The sequence below is a fragment of the Mobula hypostoma genome, chromosome 9 (genome assembly GCF_963921235.1).
Source record: "Mobula hypostoma chromosome 9, sMobHyp1.1, whole genome shotgun sequence".
In the NCBI taxonomy this organism is placed as follows: Eukaryota; Metazoa; Chordata; class Chondrichthyes; order Myliobatiformes; family Myliobatidae; genus Mobula; species Mobula hypostoma.
Window position 1 is genome coordinate 145,937,145 of NC_086105.1, and position 12,349 is coordinate 145,949,493.

General features: G+C 44.3%; 1 protein-coding gene across 1 annotated transcript in view; it reads right to left on the reverse strand.

Annotated features, from left to right (window-relative positions):
- Positions 1-2,442: 2,442 nt before the first annotated feature.
- The window catches only part of LOC134351414 (neuronal pentraxin-2-like), a 31,212-nt gene continuing 21,305 nt past the window's right edge, over positions 2,443-12,349 (reverse strand). The window contains exons 2-5 of the mRNA XM_063057516.1: positions 9,245-9,461; positions 7,326-7,570; positions 4,825-5,004; positions 2,443-2,670 (exon numbers count right to left, since the gene is read on the reverse strand). Of these exons, the coding sequence (XP_062913586.1) occupies positions 2,443-2,670; positions 4,825-5,004; positions 7,326-7,570; positions 9,245-9,461 (870 nt within the window). The remainder of the gene's footprint in view (positions 2,671-4,824; positions 5,005-7,325; positions 7,571-9,244; positions 9,462-12,349) is intronic.

A 12,349-nucleotide genomic window follows, 5' to 3' on the forward strand; every position in this document is an offset into this window, starting at 1 on the left:
TTGGGACTAGGCAGCTTAACCATTCAGCATGGACTAGCTGGGTCTGATCCTGTGTTGTAGTGCTCTATGACTATGTCTAAATGGAATGAGGGACAGAAATGGTGAAGCATTCTTTCCCTCACACTCCCCAGAGCTGAGGTGAGGGGGGGCAGAAATCAAAATCTAGAGGGCATAGTTTTAAGGTTGGAGGTGAAAGGCGTAATGTGGCTGAAGCAGGCAAATTAATTTATGTTACTTAGAGATACAGCACGAACACAGGCACTTCTAACCCAATGAGCCAACACCACTCAATTATGCCCATGTGACCAATTAGCATACAGACTACATGCTTTTGTAACGGGGAGGAAACCAGAGCATCAGGAGGAAGCCCATATGGTCATGGGGAGAACGTATAAACCCCTTATGGGCAGTGACACAAATTGAACCCAGGCCACTGGCACTGTAACAGTGTTACACTAACTACTATGCTACCATGCCATCCGACAAGTACGGTCAGGTAACGGATGACAAAAGTTTAGACAGATATGGACCAAACGGGATCAGCTTGAAGTTATTCATTTTTATTTTGAGATACAGCACGGAGCAGGCCAGTGAGCGACACAAACCAGCAACCCACCTATTTACGCACAGCTTAATTACAGAACAGTTTACAATGACCAATTAATTACTAGCCGGTATGTCCTTGGACTGTGGGAGGAAATGAGAGCATGGGAAGGAAAGCCACGCATTCACAGGGAGGACGTACAAACTCCTTTCAGGCGGCATCAGAATTGAACTCGAACTTCAACTCCAACACCCCGAGCTATAATATATAGGTATTTCTTATTTGGCATAGACATCCAGGGCTGCAGGGCTATTTTCTACACCATAAACACTAAGAAAATAACTATTTCAATTACCACAACCTTAGAACTCTGTTTCTCGAAACTTTTTTTTAGAAAAGTGAACAGTGGCACAAAGGAAGAACACGCAGGGTTGAACTTTTAAAGTTTGCTGAATGTTATTTCTTCCCAACCCAAGGTAAGCACAAATTACTCAGTAAGGCCATTTAAACTCAATAAAACATTTACTGTAAGTCTGGCTCTCTGTAGATCAGCTAGAAGTGATTTCAATGAAGCTTATGAAAAGATTCTTTGAAATTGTTATTCCAGTGAGGGAAAAAAAATGGTTCTCTTTTTGCTCTCTGTATTCCAACAGATACTCTTGCAACATAACCTTGAAACAAAATAATGAACCTCTTTCCAGCAATAAGACAATTGTGAAAGAGTTACTTAATTTGTTGATCAAGATCTATACCAGAAAAGAGTGCCTGCAGAATTTTTCCAGGAGGCTTGTGCCCAAGCTGGGAAATGGCAAATGTTGGAAAGAGTCTGTAGCAAGAGGGCAATGCACCACAGGTCAGTCAGCATCTGAAGGTAGGATCAGGCATACAAAGTGACACACACACACACACACACACAAAATGCTGAAGGAACTCAGATCAGGCAGCATCGATGAAGAGGAATAAACAGTCAATGTTTCAGGCCAAGTTCCTTCATCAGGACTGGAAAGGCAGGGAGAAAGAAGCAGATTAAGATGGTGGTGGTGGAGGGAAGAGGAAGTAATACAAGCTGGCAGGCAATAGATGGGACCAGGTGAGGTGGAGAGAGGCGATGAAGTAAGAAGCTGGGATATGATCGGTGGAAGGGCTGAAGAAGGAATCTGACAGGAGAGTGGACTATGGGAGCAAGGAGAGGAGGAGGGGAACCAGATGGAGGTGATAGGTAGGTGAGGAGAAAAGAATGGGAGCCAGAATGGAGAATGGAAAAAGAGAGAAGGGAGTAAAAGTTGCCAGAATTATCAATGTCATGAGCAGAGACGCTTCAACAGGACAAAGTCTCATTTATTCCTCTCCACAGACCTGCTGAGTTCCTCCATCATTGTGCGTGTCTTATTCCAATTTCTGTAATGCCTTTCACTACTGCAAATGATCCCAAAAATTTCTGTAATTCACAAATTACCTTTTGAAGTAACGAGTGAAGGTGTACACAACAAGCTCTCTTACAACAGTACACTAACTGACGGATCTACTTTTTAAAACATTGACAGATCAGCTAGAAACCAGGTCACTGAGATCTCCCCTGCTCTTCAAATACACTATTGTGGAATCTTACAAGTCCACTTGAGGGATGAGAAGTATCTCAGAATCACCCATTACTGTGGTGTGGTGCTCAGGTCTCTGGTGTGGTTCCTGTACCTGGGACCATTGACTCAATGCAGAGAATGCTACCTAATGGGACACGGCTGGCAGAGTTACTGAGATATTAAGACACAAAATATCACAATCATTGCTCCTTCCCAAGATGTGAAGATGGGACTGGGAAACCGGTACACTTTTAACCAAATCACAGAAAGTTATCTGTACTAAACAAAAAGGGGCACTTATGTGAATCCTCATGGCGATCAGGAACTAACCAAGCGCTCCCGGCAGGTCTCCAGTGGCAACTTGGTTGCTCCACCGAACGCGTCCACGTTGTTGTCAACCCAGGGAATGACGTTGCCGGCCAGGTTGGCAGAACAGTTGGCTATGCTCCGGATAACATCGGACATGAGAATGTGGTCCCAGATGTTGAAGTGACTCAGTTCACCAACAAATGCCTGTGATGCATCGAACCTCCCTCCAACCGAGTCCTGAAGAAGAAGAAAACACATTAACATTCAGGTTTCTACAGCCTCTCCAAACCAGATGACATGTTCGCCCTCACTGAAGTGAGCCTGGGCTTTGGTTTATCACTTGTCTACATTAGGGTGAAGGTTTACAGATTGTCTACATTAGATTTACAGACTGGCTTTATTTGTCACATGCACTTTAGAAGAAGGGGGTATGGTCTCAGAAGATGATGCCCGCCATTCAGGACTGAGATGAGAAGTTTCTTAATGCCAAAAGTTTTAAATCTTTGAAATACTCAATTCCATGAGGCAATAGATCCCAAGGCAAGATTCGGGGAGACACTGTGCCTTATTTCTATTTCTTTGCATACCAAAATCTTGTAAATTAAAAAGGTATAAATTGGATACTATCTTATCCAGTGGCAGAGTAGACACGAGATTAAATAGCCAACTCTAGCTCCCATTTTTTGAGCTGTTAATAGCTCACCTCTAAGTTCACAATAGCAGCATTTTGAAACGGTCCTCTCTATTTGCCTCCAGCTGCTAAAATCTTATTTTACATAGTAAAAGTTGTGTTTACTTAAGATCTTATTTTGGCTTAAGTTTAAACAATTGAACAGATGTTAAACCCTAATTTAATATTCTATCTTTCTTGACAAAAATACACTTGCTTTCTGATCTTTACAAGTTGAACTTTTTCCATCTGAAGAATTTTTAAACATGCAATACTTCATTATTCATATTTTTCATGTTTTCTTATGACATTGAAAGGGACTATTTGGCCCATCAAGTCACTGCCAGCCCTCAGAGCAATCCCATTCCCCATTTAGTTAAGGGATACCTATTCCCTCTCACTACTCCCTGATCTCCTGCTAAACCACCTACACAAAGGGTAATTGTTCAAATAATTTAAAGGCATATTATGTTGGTAGCAACTTGTAAGAACAAACTTAACCAATCCTTTACTCTATAGGAGGGGAACATTCCATCCTTGCCCAATCTGGCCTATGTCACTCCAGACCTATCAATATGATTGGCTTTCCTAAATGGCCCAGTGATCCACCTTGTTCATCTCTAACAAATAAATACAGGCTTGCTCAGTCAAGCTGGTTCTCACACTGACCCAACCCCAGAATATCTTAAATAGTTAATACATTAATGTAAATTAAAAACAACTGCAATTTCAACATCAATTCCTCCAGCACTCTGCTCACACTAGTACCATCCATAATTCATGAAGTAGCAGTTTTCAGCCTTGTGTCCATTACATTGGCCACCTTGCCATGTAAAGCAAGGAAGCCAATTGTGTGGCTGTCTGTGGAATATTTTTCTTAATTACAACCGTGAGGATGAAGTATGCCATAAAAGCTTCCTTGCTTTACATGGCAAGGTGGCCAATGTAATGGACACAAGGTTAAAAACTGCTACTTCAGGCTAAAACCACTCACATATTCAACCCAAGAAATCTTTCATGTGGAACTTTTTGGAAAGGTTTTGCAGATTTCCAAGTAAACCACTCCAAGTGTTAATTCATCCCTGACTGTTTTAAAAAAAACAACTACCGTAGATACATCACACACCAAATGCTGGAGGAACTCAGGAGGTCAGGCAGCATCCACAGAGTAGAATAACAATCGAGGTTTTGGCCATTAGGGCTCAAAAGGAAAGGGGAAGCCAGGATAAGGTGGGTAGAGGGAATGGCGTACAAGCTAACAGGTAACAGGTGAGACCAGGTGAGGGGAAAGGTGGGTGGGTGGGAGGGAGAGGGGAAGGGGGAATGAAGTAAGAAGCTAGGAGCTGATAGGTAGAAGAGTTAAAGGTCCAAAGAAGGAGGTAACTAACAGGAGAGGATAGTGGACCTCCAATCCTGATGAAGGGTCTCAGTCCAAAACGTTGACTGTTAATTCTCCTCCATAGATGCTGCCTGACCTGCTGAGTTCCTCCAGAACTGTGTGTGTGTTGCTCAAGATTTCCAGCATCTGCAAAATCTCTCGTGTTTACTTAAAATGTAATATCTTCAAAATACAAAAGAAAACAAGGTGACTTTTTGGGCATGATCTCTTTCACTCAACATTTGCCCATCTTAAGGATCTCCACTGATAGACTCCTCCCCTCCTGATATAGACCTCTCTCCATCATAGGGGTGGGTGGTTGTTGGTTGGATGGGACACTTGCCTGTTCCTGGCCCAGGATGAGGACTCCGCCTGCTTTGACTGGGTGCCAAGGAGCCAGGTTCTCTCCTGTGCCACGCAATTGGCCGTCTTGATAAGCCTCCCACATGCCATCTCTGGTGGTCCACGTTACACAGATGTGGTGCCACTTGCCATCGTTGATGTCCATAGGCATCTGGGCTACCTGTGGGCGTGATACATTGGATAAGGTCAGTGGTTCCGAACTCAGCCTCCACAGACGCTGCCTGGCTCACCAGCAACCCATTTGATTCCTTGTCTAGCTTGCAGATTAAAACCCTTTGTGGTGTTTTTGCCTGAAATAAAGTCATATTAAAGTTTGGGTAGTGCAGTGGCTCCAGTGACCAAGAAGCATTGTTTTGGGCCAAAACATTGTCAAAGAGATAAGTTTTACGGTGGTGAGTTACAAAAAACCAGAACAGATCACAAAGTCAGGGAGATTGGGTAGAATTCCAGAACTCAGGGCTGAGGCAGCAAAATGCCAGAGAAACTTTTAATCGGGCAGTACCTCAGCAAACGGTGATTGTTGATTAGAATATAGAATATAATAGGCCTTATGGCCCACGAACTTGTGCCAGACTTTTAACCTACTCCGAGATCAATCTAATGCTTCCCTCCCACACGGTCCTCCATTTTACTTTCATCCATGTGCCTCTTAAATGCCCCCAATGTATCTGCCTCTACCACCAGCATGTGCCACATACCCAGCACTCTGTAAAAACACCTGCTTCTGACATCCTCCCCTATGGTGGTGGTCCGTTGTGTCTGACGATGACAGGAGACCGGTGCAGGAGAGTTTTTTTAAAGTGGAAAAGGTTGCACTGGGGCAGTTCAACTCTCAACCTCAGAGGTCTGACTCCAGCAATATGAACAGGCATCATTATCTTGGTCTTCCCTGGTTGCAGTGGATGACCATGACATCTTCTATGCTTAGTCATAGGAGGAGGCCGGGAACTGGGGTTGAGGAGGAGATAGGAAAAAGGATCAGCCATGGTTGAATGGTGGAGCAGATTCGATGGGCCAGATGGTCCAATTCTGCTCCCATGTCTTATGGTCAAGCCCTTCACTCTCCATGGAACATTGCGGTACAATCTTCCCGGCTGTGGGGTCTCACTGTAGTTCTCACCTGCCCAGTCCGCCTGAGCTGACTTCTCATGCTAGAACAGGCATGTCCCCATCTCGCCAGAGTCTGAAACCACCTGGTTTTGCCTGTTTGTCAATGCAGCACGCCAGGGTGCTGTCACTGTCACAAGTGAACGACTACTTGGAGCCACAGGTGAGAGCTGAGTGTCTGATGGTGACCAAAGATGAGAGTGCTGTCCAGAAATGGACAAAAGCCCCTTTACCAGAAGTGTGCTACCCCTATGTTTGGGCACATGGCCAAGCGGTTAAGGCATTGGACTAGTGATCTGAAGGTCATGAGTTCGAGCCCCAGCCGAGGGAATGTGTTGTGTCCTTGAGCAAGGCACTTAATCACACATTGCTCTGCGACGACACTGGTGCCAAGCTGTATGGGTCGTAATGCCCTTCCCTTGGACAACATTGGTGTCGTGGAGAGGGGAGGGTTGCAGCATGGGCAACTGCTGGTCTTCCATACAACCTTGCCCAGGCCTGCGCCCTGGAGAGTGAAGACTTTCCAGGCGCAGATCCACGGTCTCGCAAGACTAACGGACGCTACCCCTATACTTTCCTCTAAACACTTCATATATTCCTAATGTACCTGCCTCTATCACCACCCTGGCAAGGGTAATCATCTCAGCTGCCTTTCCTAAGAGATGAGTTCTCACATCAAGGTGAGCAAAACCAGTTAAAAGCATCCAGGCCCACGCCAGCAAAACCACCTCTGGCATCTCCCAAAGTTCTGACACTCCCCCATAGTCCTCAGCTGCCAACCGATCAACAGCAAGGTAGTCAGCAGCTGTTAATGATTGCAGACATCCCACCTCTCCCGGAAGTTCTGGGAGTCTCCTGCATATTAATAGTGGTGCCCTGATGCCCGCAAATTATATACGATATCATGGAAATCAATTTTTTTGAGAGCGAGCGAAAGCAAGCGAGAGCGCTTGAGAGTATGCGAGTGACAAAGAGAGACAGAGAGCGCGCGTGCACGTGCGCGCGCCATGGGGCAGAGTGTTCCAAAAAAAATATAAAACGTACGTCACCCCAGACTACACTAAAGTGTACCCCTGCCTAATAGGGGTCAAAACAATGACAGTGTTGCTCACTGCACTGTTTGCAACAGTGACTTTTCTATTGTCCATGGTGGGTTAAGACTGTAAAAGACATGTTGAGGTGAGTTTAACAGGTGTCATTCATTCATTAGCAATAGTTAAGGTTATTTAAACTAGCTGGCTAGCTGCTAAGGAGCTACTCTATTGCAGACATCCCACCTCTCCCGGAAGTCTCCCACTAATTGATGGTGCTACCTCCCTGAAATGAGTTTTTGCAGGGTGGGATGTCTGTGATTGGCTGAGAAGCAATACACACCTTGTCATTAATGAGTAATTCGATTGCATTCTTTCCCCAGTCAATAAGCACAATTTCATTTGACTGCCCAGTCACAGCGTAGGAGAATGGTGTTCCGATACTGGACGACAGTCTGGATCGAATCCACATGCAGATGGTGAAGGCGTACATTTCAGGAAGGCTCTTCTTAATCTTAGCATACAGGTAGTTCGTTTGTAAAGGCATTGATACCTTGAAATCGTCGGGCGAGTTAAAACCACTGCTCTCTGTGGAGAACAAGACGATAAGCAAAGAACGATTTACACATTAAAGGATATTGAGCAAGTTGTTTTGTATGGATTTTGTTTAAAGAAACAAAGTAGTATTTCAGGAGAAATGTAGAAAAAGATTGAAGCCCGAAGTCTTGACCATTTGACTTAAGGCCCAACTGTGAATCTCTATGGGTCTGCTGGGGAAGATGGGGCCCAGTGTCTGCAAAACGATGGAAGCTGGAGGCTAGTACAACCTGTCCTGGGGTTAGAAGATGGTGTGGTGTGTGGGTAGGTGGCAGAGAGGGAATGGGTGGGGGGGGGGTGCGGGGTGGGAGTATACACTAGGCCGGGTCCTGCTGAAGATTCTCGGTCTGAAACGTCAACTGTCCAGTTTCCCACAGATGCTGCCTAGCCTGCTGAGTTCCTCCAGCATTTTGTGTGTGTTACTTGGATTTCCAGCATCTGCAGATTTCCTCTTGCTTGTTTTGCTGTTGCTGCCTTGTTGCTTGCTGTGAACTGTGCTGTTTTGCCAACCATTGTGGGCATGCTATGTTGGCGCCAGAATGTATGGCGACACATGCAGGCTGGGTTCTCTGGTTCAAAAACACATCTTTGGGTGTGTTGGTTGTTATCCAAACGATGTATTTCACTGCACATTTCCATGTACACGTGATAAATAAATCTGAATCTGATGTTTAAAGTTGGAGGCCTGATACCTGTGAGCAGGAGACTCCAGACCTGCCCTGGGCTTGGGGCCAGTTTTGTGTGTGAATGGGTGGGTGAGAAAGAAAGGAGCTCTCCTTCACTCCAGAAAGTTAACCACATTACTTTGTAGAGACCCACCATTGACCTGAACTGGCATAGAGAGGGCCAAACATTTCATTTATTAATTTGGCAAAGGAGGACATTACAGCAAAATCAGAATTTTATTACCCAGCATAATTGGTAGAAGCTGCTCTTGTACCTGGATGTCAGGGTGGCATCGAGCTGTGGACTCCATCAAGATGTCACAGACGTAGTTGTCTTTATTTGGTACGTAGGGACGGTTTGGGGGATAGCGAGGTGTGTTAGAGCTCAGGTTGGGGTTTAGAGTCAGCGATGTGGGACAGGTGGCAGAGAAGGAATGCCAGAGGTCAGGGGGTGGAATGGTTGCAGACACCCAGCCCTGAGACACCAGGCAAAGTAATTTGATTCCAGACAATTAGTTTATTGATCATTACAGAACACCTCTCTGGTGCTTCCTGCTCCCTCCCCTCTTCCTTCCCCTTTTCCCAACCATGAATCCACTCTCCCTGACCCCTTCCCATTCTCAGACCACAATAGAGAGCCATATCAGAATCAGGTTTATCATCGCCCACATACGTCATGAAATTTTTTTTTTTGTGGCAGCAGTACAGTGCAATACATAAAGTTAAACACACATATATTTCTTACTATAATGTATTGAAAACTGTCAGTGATAATAAATTGATTCGGATTCGGGGTTAAGATGATGTTCTTGCTTGTGACTGTGGTACTGCATTGTAGATATATTTTGCATGGGGCTTTTAAAATTTTATTTCATCCAATAGTTTTCAAAGATTAAGAGTTTTCTTTAACTTTGTAATTAAAAAAAACTGATTCTCAGTCCAACTATACATTATTGTAAAGTAATACAAGAGTCAGCCATCAGTTTTGTCTGCTTCATACCTTTCTCCAGCTCAGTAACCCTTTCATGCAAAGCATTGAGTACTGACTCAGTCTTGTGACGGTGTGCCGCCGTCTCATTCAGAAGCAGGTACTTCTCATCTTCAAGTTCAGAGACTTTGTTCAGGAGCTGACTTTCCAGTTCCCCGAGCTTCCTCTGAAGCTGCTCTCGGAGCTCGCTGGGCAAAACCTGGTTGGAGAGATTGGGACGCGTCTGTTGCTGTTGCAATACAAAAAGAAAAGACAGAACTTAAACCTCAAGGAGCTGACGCATGGTCAATAAACTCTGAAGTATGGATTACGAGCTAACGTGGTGTTTTGTTTGTTCATTATTGTTCATTGATTGCTGTACTCAAGTCAACCTCCCAAGAGAGTCCATGAAGTCACATTGCTCTATTGACTTGCCAAAGGTTATTTTTACCACTGCAATCTAATAATTTGAGAAAAACATTCTGAAAGTACTATGTTCCTCTGGGCAGACAGAATGCGCTCAATTGCAAGCATGCTGCAGGCAGTTTTCTTACGTATTAGTACACAGTGATCACCAATTTTGATGGGGACGACTTCTTTTATTAGAACAGGCTAGGAGTGTGTGTTTATCTATGAACAGCCAGCTCCATAATAACACACCATTCTACTATTTTACCATTGTGGTGTGTCCCTTTGGAATGCATAGCACTGTGCAATAATCTTAGGTGTATGTATATGTGTGTGTATATATTATATATCTAGGGAGCCTCAGAGTTTTGAACAGTACTTACTAATTTTATGTATTCCAATGCAATGTACCAGCCGCGGCCCCCCCCCCAAAAAAACAGATTTCATGATACATGTGAGTGATGATGAAGCTGATTCTATTATGGGTCTCTATTGTGGACTGAGAGTGGGAAGGGGACAGGGAGAGGGGAGGGAGCGGGAAGCACCAGAGAGACATTCTGAAATGACCAATGAACCAATTGTTTGGAATCAAATAACCTTGCCTGGTGTACAAGAGAGACGGGTTACACTTGAACTGCAAGGGGACCAATATCCTTTCAGGGAGGTTTGTTAGTGCTATTGGGGAGGCTTTAAACTAGATTTGCAGAGGGATGGGAACCAGAGTACCAGCGCTGACAGTGGGGCTGGGGTGAAAATAAATGATGTTAAAAGTTCAAGCAAATCCGCTGATAGAAAGGTTGTGAGTGGTGGTAAAAATCTCCTGAGGTGTATATATTTCAATGCTAGGAGTATTGCGGGGAAGGCGGATGAGTTGAGGGCGTGGATTGACACGTGGAATTATGACGTTATAGCAATTAGTGAAACTTGGCTACAGGAGGGGCAGGACTGGCAGCTTAATATTCCAGGGTTCCGATGTTTCAGATGTGATCGAGGCAGAGGAATGAAAGGTGGGGGGGGTAGCATTGCTTGTCAGGGAAAATGTTACAGCAGTGCTCAGGCAGGACAGATTAGAGGGCTTGTCTACTGAGTCCTTATGGGTGGAGCTGAGAAACAGGAAAGGTATGGCCACATTAGTGGGATTGTATTACAGACCACCCAATAGTCAGCGGGAATTGGAGGAGCAAATCTGCAGAGAGATAGCAGGCAACTGCAGGAAACGAAGTTGTGGTGGTAGGGGATTTTAATTTTCCATATATTGATTGGGACTCCCATACTGTTAGGGGTCTAGATGGGTTAGAGCTTGTAAAATGTGTTCAGAAAAGTTTTCTAAATCAATATATAGAGGTACCAACTAGAGGGGATGCAATATTAGATCTCCTATTAGGAAATGAGTTAGGACAAGTGACGGAAGTGTGTGTAGGGGAGCACTTTGGTTCCAGTATTCATAACACCATTAGTTTCAACTTGATCATGGATAAAGATAGATCTGGTCCTAGGGTTGAGGTTCTAAACTGGAAGAAGGCCAAATTTGAAGAAATGAGAAAGGATCTAAAAAGCGTGGATTGGGACAGGTTGTTCTCTGGTAAGGATGTGATCGGTAAGTGGGAAGCCTTCAAAGGAGAAATTTTGAGAGTACAGAGCTTGTACATTCCTGTCAGGATTAAAGGCAAAATGAATAGGAATAAGGAACCTTGGTTCTCAAGGGATATTGCAACTCTGATAAAGAAGAAGAGTGAGTTGTATGACATGTATAGGAAACAGAGAGTAAATGAAGTGCTTGAGGAGTATAAAAAGTGCAAGAAAATACTTAAGAAAGAAATCAGGAGGGCTAAAAGACATGAGGTTGCCTTGGCAGTCAAAGTGAAGGATAATCCAAAGAGCTTTTACAGGTATATTAAGAGTAAAAGGATTGTAAGGGATAAAATTGGTCCTCTTGAAGATCAGAGTGGTCGGCTATGGGCGGAACCAAAAGAAATGGGGGAGATCTTAAATGGTTTTTTTTGCGTCTGTATTTACTAAGGAAACTGGCATGAAGTCTATGGAATTAATGGAAACAAGTAGTGAGATCATGGAAACTGTACAAATTGAAAAGGAGGAGGTGCTTGCTATCTTGAGGCAAATTAAGTGGATAAATCCCCAAGACCTGACAGGGTATTCCCTCGGACCTTGAAGGAGACTAATGTTGAAATTGCAGGGGCCCTGGCAGATATATTTAAAATGTCGGTGTCTACGGGTGAGGTGCTGGAGGATTGGAGAATGGCTCATGTTGTTCCGTTGTTTAAAAAAGGATCAAAAAGTAATCCGGGAAATTATAGGCCGGTATGTTTGACGTCGGTAGTGGGCAAGTTATTGGAGGGAGTACTAAGAGACAGAATCTACAAGCATTTGGATAGACAGGGACTTATTAGGGAGAGTCAACATGGCCTTGTGCGTGGTAGGTCATGTTTGACCAATCTATCGGAGTTTTTCGAGGAGGTTACCAGGAAAGTGGATGAAGGGAAGGCAGTGGATGTTGTCTACATGGACTTTGACAAGGTCCCGCATGGGAGGTTAGTTAGGAAAATTCAGTCACTAGGTATACATGGAGAGGTGGTAAATTGGATTAGACATTGGCTCAATGGAAGAAGCCAAAGAGTGGTAGTAGAGAATTGCTTCTCTGAGTGGAGGCCTGTGACTAGTGGTGTGCCACAGGGATGAATGCTGGGTCCATTGTTATTTGTCATCTATATC